The sequence below is a fragment of the Momordica charantia genome (assembly GCF_013281855.1).
Source record: "Momordica charantia cultivar OHB3-1 chromosome 11 unlocalized genomic scaffold, Mcharantia_2.0 BLBB01000011.1, whole genome shotgun sequence".
Lineage (NCBI taxonomy): Eukaryota > Viridiplantae > Streptophyta > Magnoliopsida > Cucurbitales > Cucurbitaceae > Momordica > Momordica charantia.
In genome coordinates this window covers 7,719,889-7,742,293 of record NW_028275159.1, presented here as the reverse complement: position 1 = coordinate 7,742,293, position 22,405 = coordinate 7,719,889, and the positions used below count along the sequence as shown (strand labels likewise).

Sequence of the window (22,405 nt, the reverse complement as noted above, 5' to 3'; positions counted from 1 at the left end):
AGAAAATAATAAATAGGAAGGGAAAGGTAGGTATAAAGAAGTTGATATTTATAGAATGATATATAAAAAATATATATTATATAAATTAATGTGGGGGAGAAAATGAGTGAGAGATGCATGGGGTCTATTGTCAAATCACTATCAAAGAATTTTGAGAGTGAAATATGGAATGGTGAGTGGAAATGAGTTGGGTCCCATAATTCAATTTCCATCCATATATTAATTCATTTATTTGGTGGGATTTTTCTTTTTCAAATATCAAGAAAGGATAAGATAACATAAATAATCTATTTTTCATATTTCAAAAAAATAAATCTTAGATATGAATTTTTGAAAGACAAAGTTTAATAATTTTCTTTTATCTTACCATTTTATAGAAGACAATTCTGTTTCGTTAAAAAAATATATATACATGGGAGCGAAAATTTTCATTCCCCTACTTTGATTACCATCACCTTGCAGTAAACGAAGTTTAAGGTTATCAAAACAGTTTTAAAACCGTGATTTATTTTAGGACTGATTGTGGAGTAGGATCTGATTCTATTGATGCATTTTTTATTTTTCAATAGCACTCACTTTTAAATATTATTGTTCTTGAATTCTATTTTAGATGCGTAAAACCTCTCTAACATCTTTTGATTTTACAAATTTTGCACTTGGTTTAGGATTTGAAGGAATAAAATGGTCATTTTAGAATTGGATTCTCTTATTTTGGATGAAACTCATCTTTTCGGTTGGTGTTATGCTTTGTTTGGAAAGTTGTTTTACTATTTATTGAGACCCATTAATTAGAAATTATGGAATTGAATAAATTTGAAATATTGTATTTAGACCAACTTTTAAATTTGAAATATTTTAATCTATACTGAGCTTGTACTTTTAAAATGTTTATTCCGATTTATATCAACTTTGGTTTATTTTGGTCTCTATAGTATCAAAATGTTCATTCCGGTTCCTATATCATTAATAAATTGTCATTTTGGTCTTTATTTTCAATTTTTTTACATAAATTCTACATATAACGGAACCATTTAATATAAAGTCATTATTACATTTTAATAAATATATTGAGTATAGTGTCGCGTTGAAATTGTGATAGAAAAAATGATATTAGAAATAAAATTAAGGAACCAAAATGGTCATTTTTTAATAGCATAGAAATCAAAATGAACATTATGAAGGTTTAGAGACCAAAATGAATCAAAGGTAAGTATTGACCAAAGATAATATTTTTAATCTAGGTTTTCTATTGGTAAAAAATGGTGTGTTACTACTGATTTTGTTTGGGAAAACATATAATGGAAATGAATTTCAATTAAATGCAAGGTTTCTTAAATTTTTGTTTATAGAAAATCTCATTCACTCAAAATAAACCACATAAAATAAGATTAATAAAATTCAGATGTTTACCATTACTGTCACTATATATATAAAATAAATTACGCAAAATAATATATATGTATAAAATATACTACGTAAAATAAAATTAATAAAACTCAGATGCTTACTATTACCGTCCCTGAACTAACTGTCAATTTTTTAGTAGGATAATGATAAACACACAAGTTTTATTCAGTAAGATTTATGATTTAGTACGAAAACTTACAAATCAAGAATCACTATTGAGTTGTAGTAAATACCAACCAAAAATGAGAGAAAATGATTTCATTTTCTCATCATTTGACTAATTAAATTTATGATTGTTTTTTTTTTCTTTTTGAATGGAAAAATTGATTCATTTACATGTTATAATTTAGCGCAAAACCATGCTTCACTAATGAAAATCTCAATATAAGGAGTCTAGTTCTGTATATTATAAAATGAAATTGTAATAAAGAACTGTGATTAAGAAATGTTTTAAAAAAAGAAAGAAAAAAAGATGTGATTAAGAAAATTTTCTGACCGTCGGATTCGAATGATTCCCTTGTGTGTAATTAATTTCCTAACAAAAATAGAATCAAAATTTCAACAAGGTCCCATGGTCTAGTGGTTAGGACATTGGACTCTGAATCCAGTAACCCGAGTTCAAATCTCGGTGGGACCTTTACTTTATTTTTATTTTTTTCAGTTCATATATCATATTATATTTTGGATTTTGAATTTTCCCACAGAAAAATATATAAAACGCTCCAAAACGAAAGGTAATTTTCAATGCAATTAATATCATAAGGTGCAAAGAAATTCATAGACAAAGTTGGAGAGATTAAAAATCATGAAGGAGATTGTTATTTTCATAATATTTAATGTCAAATGTCCAAAATATATATCTTTTTTTCCTGGATGGGATTGGTCCCTATTTCTGTTGACAATATGACATAGATGAGTTGCACAAGCATACATTTTCAATTAATATTTAGGTAAATCTACTTTAATAATTGTTTTCATTGGGAAAATAGGCTTGAGCTCCACCCATTAAATTATTTCAAAGACAACAAAATGACCGTTGTGGTTTATTTTAATTTAAGAGAGGACCATTTTTTAGAGAAAAAAAAAATTTACTTTAGTTTTGAAAAGTGCTATTGTGTTCTTAGAAACCACAATTTACAAACTCTTGGTCTTCAACCGCTTTAAAAATTAAGGTTCCATTTAATAATTATTTTATTTTTAAAACTATGCTTGCGTCCTCACAATTTTTTTGGTGTATTTTTCACATTTCTTAAAAAACATAAAAAAACATTTGAATACTTGGCTAAATTTAAAAAACAAAAACTACTTTTAGAATTTCCAAATTTTGATTTTTACTATTTTCTATTTCAAAAATAAAATTCTACATTTGAAAATAGCTCCTCAAACTACCCTCTAGCCTTCAAATTAACAATTAAGTTTAAGAAGGAACATTAAACAAAAGTTACAAAGGGTAAATACGGGATGTCATGCAAATGTGAGTCTGTGACTAGAATATAATTTTACATTTTTTTTTAAAATTAATTATTGTAGGAGTGAGAGACTGAACTTTCAACAATAAATTACTTATATTCGCTCATTTATGTTTAAATTAAGTATAATTTAGTTTTTGTAAGCCAGTAAAATTATTTATTGAAAAAACAAGTGGTCCATTCCAAGGCGTTAATTTTTTCAAATTGAAGATTCAAAATTCAATGCATATGGCCCTGTTTCGTTACATGTGGTTTTTTCACGTAAATCTTTGATAATACTGTAATAATAAATAACTAAAGTTAATAATAATACTTTGGCTTGGTGGGTCAGAGGGAATTTAAAAATGAAAAAAAAAAAAAGTTTAAATGGAGGTATCAAATTATAAACAAGGGAAAAATTACAATTATCAAAATACTACATGGCAAGTCAAAAACATCAATACACTGTACACTCAGATGGTTATAATTCTTTGGGGTAAAACACCAACAGTAATTTGAGTTTACCCAAATAAGCCACCTATAAACAAACACAAACATAATTCTTTAAAGGTGTTTCTATACTTGGCCTCTATACTCGTAGAAGGATGCATCGTTACACTAAACTGTACTGTACACTGGGCGAGGCTCGTCGAACTTAACTGCTAAAACTACCAAAGTATCTAACCCGCAAGAATCCAACTCTCCAGATGACCAAAAATCTTTGACCTGGGGGGGATTTTAGAGAGATTCAAGTAGTGACACCTAGTTTTAATCTTTACGAATCTAATTGAATGAATCCTTTTCCGAAATTTCGGAGTGGAAAACTATAATCACCTATGACGACGACGAAGAACAATCATGCTGGCATGCAGAATGAGGAGCTGAGTACTGGAGGTAAAACACAAACCAGGTGTGGAGCAGCAGGATTGCAACTTATGTTTGCCTCGTCGATATTTGGCAAACCAAGTTTAGGTGGACGAACGTAGCCAGCCACCAGTGGCATGCATAATATAGAGATCACCATTCTTGATCCTGTCATGGAAAAAGCATAATGAAAATGACAGCAGAATGAGAATTTAATCTTTTTCTTCTAATAGAATAGGCATCGGGTCACTTATCGTCTCAATTTCTTGTGTGAAAGATGGTAAACAAACCTTGCGTGGGAGAGAGAGAAACATGCCCTCTTTTCCTACCGGCAATCATCCAAATTTCGGTCTTAGCTTCGATTTCGTATAGCATGTCATCAAGCTGCACAAGCAAAAAACGTTATATAGCATTGGAATAAAAATACCATTCAGGAAACCAATTCTTGAAACCCTACAAATAATAAGCGCCAAGTCCTCAAATTAATATGACGAAGGTAGGCACAATTACTTGATCAATCAAAAGGAGAAAATGGTTGGTTCATTCTTCCAAACTTTTGAACGAAAGAAGCAGACATACAAAAATGTGGAATTTCTAACGCAACTTTATTCATGGAGTCTGGGATAATTTCATGACTTACATTGCATTTGAAATCTTCATTTTCTTGTAAATTGTTTAGTCTTTCAATCCTCCATTTCATAGTAATAAGCTGTCCGACTCTTAGGCCTTCAGAAGAAAGAGGAAGAAACCCAACAGCCAGGCAAGGGTCAAGCACTGGCCTTTGCAGAACTAGAGCGCTCTTGAACAGCAAATCCTGTTCACTTCCAGATGACTCTATCGTAACAGGTGGGTGAGCCCCAAGCATTCGGTCCCCAGAGATACCATATCTAAGATTTAATATGCTTTCGGGTCTTGTCACCTTATCTTCATCTGCAAAATGACGATCAATTATGGAGTTTAAGATTTAACTGCATTTCTAATTCTTACACGGCTCAACATAATTAGGACTATCATAGATTGCATGAGCAAATATATTAGGTTGCCTAGATATATGGGTGAGGTATTAATTAATAGAACATAGTCTACCCGTGCCTAATTATGTCTAAATATCATCAATAATCAAATTATCAGTTATAATAAAAAAAAAAATCAAATTATCAGTTATAATAAAAAAAAAAAAATCAAATTATCAGTTATGTATACCTTCAAAACTTGTTTTCCCCAAGCGTATACTGAAGAGGATTCCTGCTCTAGAAGATGGAGAAATAACTAATGGGAAGTAGCCAGACGATGGTCTTCCATTATCATTTCCAGTATGAACAAACCCATCTTGTAGATCAAGCCAAGCGTCATATACAGTCAATGTAGCCTTAACTTCAGAATGTATAATCACCTGGAAATAACATTGAGCAACACGGCATCCAGTCATACAAAATATAGTTCATGGCAAAACTACTCAAAAGTCATAAGTCATAAGAAGTCGTAGAGGAGTTTTGGATGTTAGATCACTAAATCCTACCACCAGTATTCACAAGATCCTTGCCAAAATTTTGGCAAAAAGGTTTTCCCCTATATTATATTGGATTCCAATGCAGCCCTTGCAAATAATAATAGGAATATCATAATAGTCTACTCGCTAAACAGACAGACCACCCTTTAGTTCAATGATAAACAGATTATTCTCCTTGACTAATATAAAAAATGCTGCTTTGGGGAATTGATATTCCTGTATCCTATTTTCGTTAGTCTCATTCCTTATATGCTAAACAGACCCCCCTTTACCTCAAGCCAACTCACGCAACCTGGGGAACCGGGGGTTGGTTTTCCATCCAAACATTCTCCCGGAAATGAACCCTGTTGGAACTCCCCAGCTAATCATCCCTTGTTCTTTCAGATCAAAATTCTCAATTTATTAGTGGACACAGAGAACCAGAGCTACTTAACCTTCTAGAATTTGTTTAGGTCTCAAAACCCAATCAAGTTCGGATCTATGACTAGAAACGAAACGCACCCAACTGAACCAAAAATGAAACATTCTCAAGAATCTTCATCCCACGTAAAAATGTAACCACAAAAATATAAGCTCTAAAAGAATATAATACCTGTAGAAGCAAAGTACCATCGTTGCATTTATCGGCAATACGTGTGCTCACATGAAAAGGGTCAGTGAAATGCACAGCTAAGGTCCTGGATATCAGGCATGGTTCTAACAAATAAGTACCAAATCAAAAATAAAGGAAAAATTCAAATAACAATATAGAGGATTTGGAATTGTAAAGTGGCACATTGATATACTTCTCAAACGTCTGGTTGTGAAAAGCTCCAAATTCAAGTTTCAGTGCTATTGTTCTCATTCCATCCACAATACTCTGTCTTTGAGAGAAGTCTGCTCATAAAATACAAAATATCATATACTTGGAAGCCCAAGCACAAAAATTACTGAATGCACGGTAGCACATAATTTGCATCATTTATTCATTGTAAACCTGTGGTTGATCCCCTTGCAAGCCTCTCATTGATAGCATGAATTGGTATCCACAAAATAGAAGTCTCATTGCTTGCCCAATCTGGAAACTCTATTCGACCTTCACTGTGGCACAACCGTTCAAAATTCTGTGCATCAACGGAATGTGCCATGTCAACTGAACTTTTCAACAAATCAACATAGGTTTCCATTTCAATTTCATGAGAATCTACAATCTTCAAGCCAGGACCAGTATCGATATACAAGATTGCTCCTTTAAGGGAGTAATTGATGGGCCGAACAATGATTCCAACCCACTGAGGTTCATTTACGAGCAGAGGGGATGAAATAGCAGCAATAAGATCAACCAATGATCTTGGTTTGAAAACCTAAAAAAAAAAAGAGAGAGAAAAGGGCTTTGATTATCCAGATGTCTATGCTCAGTTGGGGTACAATAAAGTATACCAAGTCACTTTACCTGTAAAATAAAAATAAAAATAATAAAAACTAAAACTCACTGCCAGATGACTTACCAAAACTTATTGCATATATGATAAAGATGAAGAGGAGAGTTTGCAATTAACTAAGTCTTGCAATTAATTAATGGCCACCATACACATTTTTCATCAGATGAATGCATGGAAATTAAACAGAAAAAGAGAAGTAGAAGCTCGAGAGAGACAATTTTTTCTCCATCTCCTACTGAAAATCCCTAATACATAACTTTAAAATATTTTGAATTAGATTGTTCATATTCTAAACATAACTTGGTACGGTACCTTCAAGATAGGTCTAGTTGGTTTCTCATAACTCATAAAATCATCGGTGTCAGCAGGGCCACCCTTGGAAAAACTGTGAGATCGGAATCTCAGCTTCCCAATCTGGCCAGTAATAACTCCTAAAACATAAGAACCTGGTTTCTGAGGAGGCAAGGCAAGGGTAATAATATTACGACCAGGGTTTAGCACAGTTTCCATGGAGCTCCTTATAGGCTGAAATATCAGGTCAGAGAGATGTTACTCCGAAGATTGATACCAAATGAATCTCAAATGGTATTTTTTATTAAGCAAGTACTAAAAAGTTTCCACTCATGAATGGGAGAAACAAGCATACCTTAACACCTTCATCCGCATTGTATGTGGCCATCAAGGTAAGGCTCAGTGAATCAAGAGTTATATCGTCAGGAAAGCCACTCCAAACAGTAATTGATAGAGTTCCTGGATCACCGTCGCATAATTCTAGAGGGGGTCCAGGATTTCCAGAAAATGTAATTAATGATGAAACATCCAGGGGTACAGGATCCTTCATCTCACTGTGTGCAAGATGTACTACTTCTGACTGAAAAGCTTGGCGATCTTTTGTCAAAAATAAGCCTTTATCTAATGATAGCAATCTCACACAAGATGAGAGGTAGCCAGCATCATCATTAAGTTTCTTTTGACATTCTGCCAAATTTGGGAGAACTTCAGCCAATAGATCCTGCCATCCTTCACCAGAAAAAAGGGCACAGACCTTCTCATATGACTTCGCAGCCAAATCAAAGTTACCATGTCTAAAGCTGACAGCTGCTATTTCACCATCGAGAACAACACCATGTCTTTTCCACCAGGACCGATGGTAATTTTCCGCAGCACCTTTAGTTAGCTCCAGATACTTTTTCTGACAGCAATAAAAATAGACTATATAAATTTGGAAAATGCAAAACCCACATACGTACAGGGAGATAAATACTACAAATTCAACAACCAAGAAATCAAATTCTGTATATTATTAAAAAAAGCGTAGCCCCATTGTGAAACCCTGAGAGAGAGTTATCCACAAATATAAACAATCTATGAACTTTGACACATGCTATGTTGAAGAGGTTTCAAATGGCTTTTTTTTATATAGGAAACGATTCATTAATAAAGAACAAAAGAACAACCTACATACAAGGGACGAGAAGGCCACTTCCCAAAAAACTAGCACAGAAAAGCTCTCAAACCTTGCAAAATCAAAGAGAGACTGTAAGCCTGTAACTACAAAAGAATTTTGTATTCCTAAGACACCACCAAGAAGCTAAAACATGAATACTATTACAAAAAGAATCCCAGGACTTAGCTATGTCTTCAAAGGAACGAGAGTTCCTTCACAACCAAATGTTCCAAAGAAAGCATGGACGCGATCACAACATAAGGCAGGCATCACAAAACCATATTTTCTAATAAAAACTAGGACACAAACATGACAACACATTCATTGAACATTTCAAAAATTCCATGCTAAACACTTCTTTTAGTTTATGATATTTACATTAGAAAGACAATACAAAAGCAAAAAAAAAAGGCAATATTACAAGAAGTTGAAGAAACTAGTTACATATTTCTGAAGGTTAAGAACTTTGTTAAGTCTCAATGTCCGGACGTGGGTGGAGTTTTTACAAGCAGAGATTAGAGGTTAAGAAGTTTATTTCTAAGCTTGGTCCGGATATAGTTCCTTAGTAAGAGACCAAGTTGCAGCCAATTACAAGGAAAGTTAAATATTGTGGCCTGAGTTTGCGTTATTTTTAGTAGGGTTCAAAGACAATCTTTAGTCCCTTGGAGGTGTTTTTAAAGTAATCAGATGGCATTCGGGCTGATCTTCAGAAGTATGACTAAAGCATTGAGGATTCTTAATCTGATTCTCGAAGAACTTGAAGTTATGCAGGTGCCATTTTCAAATGGGAGGTTCACTTGGCTGGCGAATCGTTTTGAAGTCCTGTCGGATCCTTCCTTAGCAGAAGTTCTTATTACGATCTTTGGCTTGGTTAAAGGTCTGGTTGTTCTCCCTTCTGTTCGAGAGCAAGGGTCAAAAGTGATGCGTATGTGGTAGATATCATGAAAGTTTTCGCATCAGATGATTTTTCAAGGAAGCTTAGAAGGTGTCGTGGTGAAAGGTTTATGTAGCTCTTCCTGTATTGCTTCAATGTCCTACTTCTTCCTTCTTGAGCGCCTAGCTGTTCTTTCTATACCACCGATATTTTGAAGTTTTGTTTCTTTGGCCTCTTCAATGGTTAAAAGTTGGGTTTTTTGTTGGTTTCTTCCAAGAGTGGCTGGTCTCTACTTGATTCTCTTTGGAGTATCTGTTTCAAGGATTTTATTCCTCAAGCTTCCTTCAGTCAGGCCTTTAAGATGTGTTTGTGGAATCTTCTTTTGATCTTCTTTTGGTTCTCCATGCTTATTCGCATGCCATTTGCAGAGTTCCTTCAGCATTGCATTGTCCCTTGGTTTTAAATGTTATTTATCTTTGTTGTCGTATTGCTCATGTTGAGCTTTCTCTAAGGATTTCTATTATTTCTTTTCTTCTTTCACCCCTTTGGGGTTTGTATCTTTAACATTTTTCCTTTTCATATATCAATGAAAAGTTGTTTCTTGTTTGAAAAAAAAAAATTCTAATGATGAAATGCTTTGAGACTAAAGATTTGGAAAAAGAGAAGTCTAAAACTGAATGAGCATTTTTCTAAACTATTTGATTTTTCTTTTTTATAATTGAAACGAGACAACTTTATTAATTTGGTAAAAAGTTACAAATAAGATCTATGCCACCCTTTTAGAGTTTACAAAATAAATAAAAAATAAAAAATAAAAACCCCTCAAATTAAGTTAATTACAAAGAGGGTACAATCACAAAAAGAGTGGGAGAACCCAAAATGTGTCCAACACATTGGACATGGACACATTATCCAATCTAAAGTGACCACATTCCCTAGTTAGGTCCAACAAACAAATATTGAATAGAGGGAACTGAGAGGCAAAAACTTTTGTAAAGCAGCTAGTGTATCAATACAAAGCATGTTTTTTACCTCAAATTCCTCCACAGATGATAAACACTTCCACAGATCAGAACTAGAGATGGTTTGCTTCAAAGCATGTTCCGCAGCAACATAAATCTCAGCAAGTCTCATTGGTCGATCAATTGTGTTTTCAAATCCTGGGGAAGAGTAAGTACGTGACATGGAGCTCCCATGTGTTTTATTAGGGGACATCTTTGGCGATGCATCTGAACCTGATCTGCCAATATAAACATAGGAGATGATAAAGTAGAGGGTAAATATGAATTAGAAATAACCGACATCAGAAGAAAAAGAGGCAACAAAGTATATGTTTCTAAACCTACAATTTTTTATATTCCATTACCCATCAATAAAAGCTGGGGGCCCATCAAACATTTCAAGCATATTTCCCGCAGAAAGGGAAGCCCTTCGGCGATTAGCTTCTCGCAACAAGAAAGAAGGTTCTAGAGGCAATTGTTTCTTTTGAATACCAAAGTGCCTGACTCGTGGTGTTTCTTGAAGAATAATCTGCATAGCAAAAAAATCATTTACATTTCTGATGTTAATAAGACATAACAGAGATAAGTATGTAAATAAATACTGACATAACTACAACAGTTATCAACCTAGAGAAACTATGAAATGAAAAGAGATTATACATTATGAATCAAAGGAAACAGTTGCATGCTTGCAATTGTAACCTTCAAATGAAAAGTGCTTTGTCTCTTTCTTCCACTTAAACCAGAACTATTACATCAGTTACTTATAGTTAGACAAACATTTTCATGTAGATAGAAAGTAATTTGGGATTAGAACCTATAGTAACAAAGGCACAATGGAAACTATGTAGCCTTTGAAACTAAGATTCAATCAGTTCAAAACTTTACTAGACATATTTGTCATTGCTAATCATAGACAACGTGTATGCAGGTGACGTTGACAAAAATATCTTTTCAGAAAAATAATATTAAAGGCTAGACTCAAGTCATTGTTTCTTTCTCCAACAGCTTTTGACAATAAAACGCTCACAAACCTCAACTGTTTTACTATGCCATTTCATAACTTACTTTTTCCTTTGCTAACACTTCAGATGAAGCATCAGGTGGAATCGAAGGCCAAACTGATGGCTTGGGCCAAGGTAGCATGCTCAGCGAAGCACTGCTCATAAGTAGTCAAGTCATAAAAATAGAAATTGATTAAAATGTAGGATGCTGAAAAGATTTGCCTAGCCAAATCATGAGTTTCCCAAAAAAAAAAAAAAGAACTGTGATGAAAGTAATTTCAATTTACACTATCAAACTGCTAAAATTAAGCAACTGAACATTGCTCTTGGTTCTCAGTAATGAATCTGCACCTGTTAACTGGACTTCTCTCAATATATGAACCATATCCAATTAACTCCGCAAGCCTCATGAACTGCCAAAATCATACGACATCTCTTTTAGGTCTAACATGACATGTTTGAATAATAAAATGTGCATGAAATTTTCATTTGTAGTTTTACAAACTCCGAGAGAACTGTTGACTATTTTGGAACATTGAGTTTTAGTATATCAATAATGTATTTGATCGACCTTTTTTTTTCTAAATAAGAATGTTCTAAATACACAGAGAAATAATCATGACTATACCAGTGTTTGAATGTGTTCAATGACGATAGACACGCACACGAGGTAAAAGAAATGGAGGAGGAAAGGAAAAAGATTTGCTTTAACTTTAGAAAAGAATAGAAGAAATAGTAGTACTGACACTTCATAGATGGTGGTAAACCATAGATGAACGATGCAGCTTGATCGTTTTACTATTACAAACTAAAAGAAAGTCAACCATTGTATTTCTTCCAGACAATGAAGAAATTATACCTTCACTCTGCATAATGAATAAAGATCACCCTGAAGGCGGAAGAACTCCTTTTCTATATCTGGAGCCATAATGCCTTCACTATAATGTGAAGCAGTTGCATCAATCAAAGCCAAACAAGCAGTTGTTACCCAAACTTCACGCGTACAGAAAGGCAAAATATGCTGAGGGAGGAATTTGAGAAATAGGAAAAGAAGTTAATGAAGAACATGGAGGAAAATAGAAAAAGAAAATAGATCCCAGCTAGCATCTCGAACTAGATACTCAGCATGAGTTATGATACACAGGAACAAAAACTATATATAGATAACAAACACCTCGTGTACAGCCAGTGCCTTTGAGAAGGCAATAATGAATGTATAGCCTCTTGAAGCAACTTCAAAGGGTCGATTCAGCTTGAATAATATCTGGAAATTAACATAAATGAAGGTTAGAGGCAGTTCAAATCTGAAAAACAAATTGCTTAAAGAAAGAAAAAATCCTAAACAAACAATGAAGAGCTGCCAAAGAAGAACTCACAGTAGATAAAATAACACTCTATCTATAAAATTGAAAAAGAGGAATCTTATTTAAGTGAAAACTTTGAGTAGCAAATAGTAAAATGATTTGGTAGTGTCAAACAAGTGATTACCATCCAACTGACAACAATAACATATTTTTTGTACTTAGCATTATATGAATATTTTGCTTGTACCTACTTGTGCAAGTGTTTGAATGTGCAAGTGTGCGTGAGAGGGAGATTTCTTGGTCAGTGATCAGGAAAATAAATCTAACACCACATTCAAGATTTTTATAAGAAAAAGAAAGAAAGAAGGAAAAAAAATAAATTATTAAAAATAACTCAATGTTATATGGTGAAATTCTTTTTCCATTTCTTAAATTAGATCCAACCAAATATGTCTTCGATTACCATTTTCCTTAGTTAGTTATAAGTCAAAGGTTAGGCTGCATGCTATTGGCTGCAACTAACCAAACAATGGCAGCCTTCCAATCTCTAGTTAACATCTGTTTTTTGTGGTATAAAGTCCACCACGAAGCAACATGCTGTACACTGTTACTAAAACTCTCCACAGTGGTGTGTTTGTTTTCAAAAAGCCTCCTGTTCCTTTCCTTCCAAATCAACCAAAGATTCGCTTTGACCACACAATTCCATAGAACATAAGCTTTAACTTTGATCAAGCCTCCCCCAAAATTCTCAAGAAACAGATCATCTATTCTCCTAGGAAGGCAAAACTGTAACTCCAACTCGTCCAAACGAGTGGTTAAGGTATTAATCACCTCCCTTAAAGGTCAGAGGTTAAAATCCCTACCATTCCACCTCTTTGTTTGAACTCAAAAATAAAAAATAATAATAACAACAAAAGATCCATCCACTACACTTCAGCAACTATTTGAATAAGCTCTCAATACAGAAGATAAAATGTAAAAGATTGCTCTAGCTAACATCATTATCTCATCAAAACACACCTACTTGATATAGAAACCAGTGGTTTTCCAACTTAAACAACTCACATTTCACCAACTACCGAATATATATTAAGCAGCCAATTAAGGCTAATTGTGAAAGCAAATTAACAGACAAATTCGCAGGAAAGTAAGACCAATAACCATGAATAAATTGTCTATTCCAAAAGCAACTGACTTAAATCGTAAACACAACATAGGCAATCACAGTTATGTGCACCTTTGATTGACAGGCAAATAGATATTGTCTAAACTCAAATTCCCGAAATGAGTCATCTTGAACAATTTGTGTCAATGGCTTGCTTCCAGGATTGAGCAATGTTGCTTGGTTGTCCCCATGGTCAATTCCACCAAAATCTCTCTGCTTCGCAGTCATATTGACTACACAATTTAACTAGGTTATACTTAATCATAAAGAAACGTTGCCGAGACTAAGTGCCAATAATCAAGTAAATAGTAGTAGAATAATAGTTTGACTGAAGAAAAATGGAAACCAATTACAAGTACATCCATTTTCTGAACCAGACAATCACTGTCAAGGAAAGTGGAGTATGCATATGCATCTATGTATGAGCAGAAAAAACACTTCTATAAGAAATAATGGAAGTAAAAAACAGCTGCCTTAAACAGAGCTGAGACATCGTTGGCCAAAATGAGATGGTATAACATACAAAAACCGAGCTCGTGCTTTTGTTCCACTAATGTTGGCTACTGATTTCAAGGGTCAGGCTAAAATCCTCTGGTTGAGCACAGTGGTGGCTTTGTTATGGAGAGTGTGGCATGAAAGAAACACTAGAAGTGGGAGCACCTTTTGGGCTCTTGTTAAAATATTTGCCTTTTCTTGGTGTTCTACTTCGAAACCTTTTTGTAATTTTGGAGTGACTCAAATCTTCACCAATTGGGTTTCCTTTTTGTAGCCTTTTGGTGTTCGGGGATAGCTCACCTCCTTCTTTTTTTGTACTCCTCTTTGATAATGAAAGTTTTGTTTCTTAAAAGAAAAAAAAAAAGCCAAGCTCCAAAGGCATAGGGATAAAAGAGAATAAATATATTAGACTCTCATCACAATAAGAAACACTTGCTTCGTTAACCATGCCCTAGGGAAATGGCATGATATGGAATGTCCAATTTGAGAATAATTTGGGTGATGAGCATTTAGTACAGACTTCATTGAGAAAATCACCATCAAGAAGATAAAAAAAGATACCTCATTTTGCGTAAATTTAAATGTCCCTTAACAATTACTTGCCCATTCATTGCAGTTCATTTGCTTATACATAATTAATTCTGTGTATATAATAAAAAAAATGACACATTAAATATGATTTAATATAAAGAAATCCACAAATAGAATCTTCAAGCATACTCTTGAAACATTGAAAACACCACTTTTCTTCTTTTTATGGATAAGAGACCACTTGTTAATGCAAAAGAAGTACAAAAATGGTAGGAGATGACGTATCAACCCCTAAACACTAAAAAGGATTAAAAAAATTCCTCCAATTGGTTTTCATCAAAAAATCATAATTACATAAAAGATTGGAAAGAGAACTCCATAGAAAATCCAAAGATTTAATTATATCTGAACAATCTAACTCACCAAGTTTACCTAAATTTGATCAATGCACTAGTTTACTTCTGTTCACCCTTGAAACTCCTAGCAACATTAGGAAGCTCTTCCTCATTATAATCATCGTAATCACAAAAAATAAATGTGCTGTTAGCAATTTGTGTGCTAACAAAAAAACTGAACGCCTGATTCAGGAAGAGATTCATTATAGCCCTCAAGGAGATGGAAAGTGGGAGGACCTTGGATTTGGATGGTTATAATGCATAATTCTAGAAAGTGTTGAAGCATTATTAAAGTATATTTGATTAAAAGTGTTCCAAGACTTTGTTGAGAAAATTTTCCTCAATGATGCCTTGAAAATACTTATTTGTTTAATCCTTAAGAAAACGACACCACCTCTGTTTGAAAATGAAAACTAAAACACGAAAAAGAGATCCAAATAAACAAATAGCTTAATGTCCAGATTTCCTTTCCAACGTATTGGTAGGCCAGAAAGCTCTTGATACTCAACCAAAGACAAGTTTTCGGATCACAAGAAACACAAGATTTAAATGAAATCATCTTAGCCTTTTAGGAGGACATCATACAGCGTCATCTTATTGAAGGTTATTGGCTGAGATCAATTTAAAGAATTAACATATAGATCACCAAAATAAAACCATTGAAAGGAGTACTGGTGCCTGCAACTTAAATCAAGAAGCTCAAGGTATCAAGATGCGAGGGGATAAATTCATCACTTTTTACTTGGAAATAAGGATACCTATCACACCAAACTAAGTGATAAGCATCTCACTAAAGTACAATGATAATGCAGTAAAGGGTGAGTCTTATGCACTTTAATATAAGCATAAACCAAAAATGTTGAAAACAAGTTTCTACTTTCTGCATATGGGGAAAATGGAGACATAAACATATTCATACGAAAAATGCATGACACCTGTTTCTAGATAGCAGAGCTCTAGTTCATCATATTCGCGCAATGCATCTTCATGAAGCTGAGCCATCTCAAACATAAATGCCAAGCTTTCCTGGGATACAATCAAGTGTCAAAAGACCCATAGATCTCTACAAGAAGAAGATGACAATTGCTGTGAACAAGTGGTTGATACTTGATATGGGTTTAATTAAATGTGAATTTAAATTATTAAAAGAAAAAGAACACTCCTTACTTACATCAAGTGGCCTAGAACTTTAAAGTCATTAGGTGCTCTAAAGGCAAAAACAATTTTAATTCTAAAATCAACATCCGGGAACCTCTATGTGCATACATATTGGTAAATGCCTAACCTTCAAAATAAAGAAATTGCAGAAGTTCCAAACTGGCATCAAGCGTTGTTCACTTAACTTGCGAATCTCATCCTCATAAAACTGTACACGCCTATCCAGGGTATTTCTTATGGACTCCATTATCTTGGACTCTAGATCCTCCCAAAAATTTGATTCAGGGCAATGTATGTCTAATTTACAACACCTGACAGAAACATGAAAAAGCAAATCACCAAGATGCTTTTGACCTTGAATTATGATGTATAAATCTCCAAAGTTTCTAATGCATTATCACTTTCATCAAATATTTAAAGCTCAGGAATAAATTCATACTCATAAGGTGATGAATTTTTCACATCAATTCTTTCTCCTTCTGTTTTTTGGAATATATTGTCTCTTATCCAAAAAAAAAAAATCACATCAACAACACAGAGAACACAATAATAATATAAGCAATATAACTGGTTAGCTGTATGGAGATAACATGCTTTAATTGGTTGATAGACTATGCAATAATATAGTAAAATAAATGTTACTAAAAGGACGACATGTGACCAATTCAGGGTATAAATTGAAAGGGCTAAAGGTTTCCAATCCAAAGTGCTACTATTTATACATAAAGTCAGCTCAAGAGCTACTAACTACGTATCTAATTGACCCTTCAATGAACATATGAAGACATGAATCTATGAGAAATAGTAAATGTGCTAGTGAAAAAATATAGGTGCAAGTACCAGGTTTACCTTTCTCTCTTCTTCGAGCTAAAATCAACTTCAACTTTGCTATATACTCTTTTTGCCATCTTGGTGGCTTGATCGTTATTTGGGTGAGCTTTAGATACAAATACAATAAACCACTCCCGCTCATCATTTTGGACAATTAGCTTCAAGCGTGGTTTAAGGATAGTCTTAAACTCATCAAGATCCTAGAACAAATGAATAGAAAAGTTTATAATTTTAGTTTTAGTAAAAGGTTTGAAAAACTATCCAGATACCATCATCAATTGTCAAAGAGTAGTAAGTACAAACTATTAAAGAAACTTTAAACATTTCAACTTCACATAAATAAACTCAAAAACCTGTCCAAGTTAAATATTTCCCAATACCATATAAATGAGATTGCGAACAATGCAACCTTTAGTTACCTCGCAGGTGACAAGAACAACAGTTGCATATGGTTCCCGAAACCAAAACAAATACTGCTCTTGTGGGAACCTACTACGGAGTCTTGCATCTGTAGTCAATATGAACTCAGCAGACAACTTATCGACAGAGACAAGGTTCCGTGTCTTGTTATTCAAAAAAGCTCTTTTGAATGGTAATCTCTCCTCAAATCCATTCTTCACAGTAGGCCACAGGTCACTGACGTCTTCAACTGAAAGTAATCAAAGGTGAAAGGATCAGCTACGAACACAGAACAAGGACAAAGAAACAAATAGCATTCCATGACTCTGCAATTCACATACGGTCTCTATTTCTTTCACTATCATAAATACATTTCATAATGATTAAGATAAAAAATCTTCTGAAAGATAACTTGACGGCACAACTGCCATTCAAAACACAAATTACTAGCAACCAAGTGGAGAACGGCCAAAAAATTCACGCAATAAGCATAAACATAAGAACTTCTAAGCACCTTCCAGTACCAATATGTGAGGTCTCAAGCAAGGTCCCCTAACAGAGTACAAGGCAAAATGTAATATGTCATGACAAATTTGTTCTGAACTTATTAACCAAATTAGGTACAATACAAGCTAATGCATCAGAAGACTCATGATTTTTACTGCTGGAGAAATAGACAATGTGCTATTTAGAATGTAGTAGAGCAAGCACAAGTATCATTTCTGAAGCTAGCCTCGTATTTGCATTGCGCATCAAGCAAGTGTATACTCAATTCCAGTTCAAATCTCCAAGTGTATACAGAGCAGATTTAGAACTTCATGATTAAGCTAGAATTTGAAGCGAGATGGATGGGAGATTAAGATTCACCTGCAATTACGAGGCGGTCGAAGGAATTCTTGATCGTCTGAAACTGAGCAAGGAAATTGGCCATCTTCAATCTGTACCAAACAAATTGCAGATCATAGATCCATGAAGATCAAGCTCGCCAGAGCGAGAGCGAGGGAGAGAGAGAGAGGAAAAAAAAAGCTTGCTTCAGTGTGTTTGCATCCAAGTGCCGTGAAGTTTTGCTCGGGAGCTCCCTCCCGGAGACCAGAAATCTAGTGCTTCGCGTCCTACAGTACGACCTAGGGCAGCCAATCAGGACCGTCGGATCTCTCTGATCACTTTCATGATTTTTTACGGACTGAAATAGATTACAATTTTTTTTTTTTTGGAAAGGAAGATGAAGAAGATGCCAAGTTGGCTATGGATTTAAGGTTATCATCCGTTTCCAAATTCAACAATCAAGATGAAAAATTAGATTGCAAAAGAAATATGGTCGTTCCATGGAGATCATATTTTGTGAAACCATCGATCATATTTTGCGAAACCATCTGCTGACTGTTGAGGGAGATGATGGAAAAATTTAGGGTTATAAATGCAATATTAAAGAACCAGTTTGAATCTCTTAGAGTGATATCTCACCTGTGAGGAATGGACTGTAGTTAGCGAATTGGATTCCACCAAAAGATTGTTGTAGTTTATGGCTCGAGCAACTCGAAGACCTTCAAGAATCATGCGCATAACTCAGCCAACAGAGACGTGTGGTAAATTATTTGGTATTGGGATGAAAAGTCGAGGAATTAAAGGCAAATTTTGAAATTAAACCTATATTGAGTTATTTTATTAATTTATTATTTAATATGTCTCATCTTACTTTAAATTAGAATATAGTTAGAAACTAGTAAAAAGGTAAAATGTCAACATGAATATAATGAATTCCCTTCTTGTAAATAAATAAAAACGGAATATTAGATCACTTAAATGTACTCAATTTTAAAATATGGTTTTTTTAATATGCCTACCAAATTGTTTTTCACATTACGACAATTAATCAAAATTTATGTAATAAATAGGTTACATCAACATCAATATTAAACAATTACCGAACTTATCATAATTCAATAAGGCAACAAAATAACTCAATGTAAGGTCAGAGACTTATCCGAGTCCAATTTAGTGGTTAAAACATCTATTACTCTTTCAAATATTATTATGATTTCATCTTTCACCTTATTTTTCGATCTTTCACCTTGTAATTATTGAACCAAAAAAAAGCTAGATTTGAAATATAATTCAAACACGATAATAAAATTCTAATAATAATCAAAGGCACTAACAACAAATATTTCGAATTTAAAGGATAGCTTAATTTCATATTTATGGTTATATTGTGTATTTATGCAAAAGTTGGCTGGTGACTTCCACTTTTTGACCTTGATGGATTTCTATTTTGAACACAATTCACTCACCTACCCACTCACACAATCATGACCGTCCATCTTCCTTTCATTGTCAAAGAAAAACAAAATGACCATTCATCTTCTTTCTAGAACTAATAGATAAATTATAAAATTTACTCAATATTTATCGTGGCACAATATGACCTTTGATTTTTTTAATCATGGCACGATATGACTTATGGTCAAAAGTAATAAAGAAAAATCTAAAAAGTTTTTTTTAAAAGTGAATATAGCCTATAACTCAATTCAAGGCGTTAATTGAGGTTCGTTTGGTAACATTCCTATTTCAGGAACAAGAAACAGGAAACGGAAACGTTACCAAACGAACCATTAACTTTTCAAATGTGGATCTTCCATTCGTATATTGAAATTCAAATCACTGAATTTCAGATGCATTTAGAAAATTTATTTTTAAGGAAAAATATTTGTATAAGCACTTTTGAAAGGAAAAAATGAAATATATATATGTTTCTAAAAGCATTTAAGTATTTTCTTGTCTGTTTTTAGAATTTCTTAAACTGTTTTTCAGTTGAACATATAGAAAACAAACTATTAAAGAAGTTTCATGTTGATCAATTAAATTACGTTTAAGTCAATAAAAGTAAAATTAGGAATATATAGAGCTATTTAAGTCGTGTGTTGGAGTGTCTTTATTAGAATTTTACAATTCAATACATGATTAACAAAATCTGTTCATATGCCAACATGAGTTTAGTTCAACCATAATTGACACATATCTCTGACCAAAATATCCTGAGTACGAATTCCTACCTCCATTTAATAAAATGAAATATGCTTAACATGGGTACTATTCAACCAATGGCCAAGTTCATCTTTTTTTAAGAAAAAAATTAAATCTTTTTTTTAATGGCCAAGTTTTTCTATTAATACCCACCCTCAAGTGTGTTATTTGTGTGCCATTGCAAAAACACAAATTTGTATCAACAATGGGCAAGATGGTTGTTGCTTTGCTCCTCCTTTTGGCCCTCATGCTTTCCATCAATGGTAATTAATCTCATCTTCCCCACCCGATTTGTCATCAAATACTCGATTATTCTATCTCGATGAGTCTATTTATATTGTACTTGATCACAAATGAGTTGATTCCACAAATATTATAAGTCTCAAGTATAAGCTCCTACTTATTCATGTGAGATGTAATATTTCATTTTTCGTTTTTGTGACTTTGGGGAACAGAAAATCGAGTGGCGGTAGAGGCAAAGATATGCGAGAAGCGGAGCAAGACGTGGTCGGGGTGGTGCGGGAACACGAGCCACTGCGACAGGCAATGCAAGAATTGGGAAGGTGCCAAGCATGGAGCTTGCCATGCCCAATTCCCTGGAAGAGCTTGTTTTTGCTACTTCAACTGTTGAAAACCATCAAACCCATCATCCCTTTTCTTCAAACTTTGTGTCATCCAGTAAATAAAATCGGTTCAGTTTACTTCTGAACTGTGTTTTCTTTTATAATAAGTGCTTTATGGTGTGTGGTGGTTCTCTTTTAATTATGTATGGTGTGCTTAGTTATTCTACTTCGTGTTAATGTTCAATAAAAAACGAGTCGTTATTCTCTGTTACATTGATAAATTTCCAACTATGAGTATTAGATTTGAAAATTATCAAATATTAAATAGGGGGAAATGACATTAGAGGGTTCCATAAATTTAAGTTAATGGATTACAATAAATCTAATCTTTTATAGATTCTTTAACGATAGCCAACTTGAACATAATTCAATGCATATATCTTCGACCAAAAAGTTTGTTTAGTACAACAAGTGGGCGTGGGGGTCGAACTTACAACCTTTTGGTTGAAGATATATGTCAAATTACCATTGAGCTATGCTCGCTTTGACATTTTTGAGCAAAAAGTTTCAGGTTCGAATTCCTATTTCCACGTATTATTCACTAAAAAATATATTTTGTTGTACATGTAAGAAGTAAATATATGTCAATTGCAAATCAATATAAATGAAAAGGATTTTCTTTTTTCCTTCGTAATATTACAATTCAAATAGAGATGAGAGAGCCTATTAAAAATATGCAATAACTTAACCAAGTTCATTCGTGTTTAGGATATTATCGTCACTTTTTGAGAGATAAATAGTACATTTGATCAATTGAATTATATTCATGTAAGTGACATGATCATTTTCATGGTTTGAAAGTTCAATGATCATAAATGTTGAGGTATACGAATATAAATACTGTGATAATTTATGACTTATACCAAAACTCTTAATTAACATATATTTATTTTATTGATTTAAATGTGTTTGAGTTCATATTATGCTTATTTAATTTTTTAAATTTTAAAAATTTCAATTACATCTAACTTTAAATTGTTCATCAATTTATTATACGTAGTTTACAAAGGGGCTAGAATAAAGTGAGAGATAATGAGTTCAAACCCTATAATGGTTACCTACTTTAGAAATTAATTTCTATATGTTTTCTGACACCAAACGTTGTGGGGTTAGGCAGTTGACCCGTAAGATTAGTTGAGGTGCGCGTAACTGGATCTGGACACTCACGGATACTAAAAAAAAAAAATAGTACTACAAACACAATATTGATGTGCCAACTTTTTTTGTTTAGAATTATTGATGTGCCAACCTGAACATATTTCAACAAGTTAAGTAACTATTTTTAATTAGAAAATCGTGAGTTTGAATCATCTCACCTTACCTATTTGTACTTAAAAAAACCACAATATTTACGTAAAATAAATTCAAAAAGTGCCTTTTGCGGAGGCAAAATCGAAGATATGGATTGTTGACAAAACCTCTGAAATGGAAGCAAAGATTTGAAATATGGGATCAAAAGTCAATAAAATTGGGATGGCAATGGAAAAATGTCAAAAGCATATCA

At 33.4% G+C, this 22,405-nt stretch overlaps 2 protein-coding genes and 1 non-coding gene across 4 annotated transcripts; 2 read left to right on the top strand and 1 right to left on the bottom strand.

The window, feature by feature from the left end:
- Positions 1-1,972: 1,972 nt before the first annotated feature.
- Positions 1,973-2,044, top strand: TRNAQ-CUG (transfer RNA glutamine (anticodon CUG)). Its single transcript has one exon. It is a non-coding gene; the product is annotated as a tRNA-Gln (tRNA).
- Positions 2,045-3,235: 1,191 nt separating this feature from the next.
- Positions 3,236-18,326, bottom strand: CLUB (TRAPP II complex TRAPPC10/CLUB). Of its 2 annotated transcripts, XM_022283759.2 has the most exons (22): positions 18,122-18,326; positions 17,275-17,504; positions 16,874-17,055; positions 16,152-16,335; positions 15,802-15,892; positions 13,518-13,678; positions 12,151-12,240; positions 11,836-11,997; positions 11,328-11,389; positions 11,041-11,131; positions 10,338-10,501; positions 10,004-10,211; positions 7,297-7,842; positions 6,963-7,175; positions 6,206-6,572; positions 6,015-6,105; positions 5,822-5,906; positions 4,923-5,112; positions 4,360-4,649; positions 4,010-4,103; positions 3,690-3,887; positions 3,236-3,581 (listed from the first exon to the last, which is right to left on the bottom strand). In XM_022283759.2, exons 1-21 carry the CDS (start codon positions 18,183-18,185, stop codon positions 3,712-3,714), a joined length of 3,741 nt encoding a protein of 1,246 aa, XP_022139451.1. In that variant the 5' UTR covers positions 18,186-18,326; the 3' UTR covers positions 3,236-3,581; positions 3,690-3,711. The 2 variants fall into 2 exon arrangements, with proteins under 2 accessions (XP_022139451.1, XP_022139450.1); XM_022283758.2 differs by having other exon boundaries at positions 3,236-3,887.
- Positions 18,327-20,465: 2,139 nt separating this feature from the next.
- On the top strand, positions 20,466-21,112 carry PDF1.4 (defensin-like protein). Its single transcript, XM_022284017.2, has 2 exons — positions 20,466-20,541; positions 20,734-21,112. The coding sequence occupies exons 1-2, from the start codon at positions 20,484-20,486 to the stop codon at positions 20,907-20,909; spliced, it is 234 nt and encodes a 77-aa protein (XP_022139709.1). The 5' UTR covers positions 20,466-20,483; the 3' UTR covers positions 20,910-21,112.
- Positions 21,113-22,405: the final 1,293 nt, after the last annotated feature.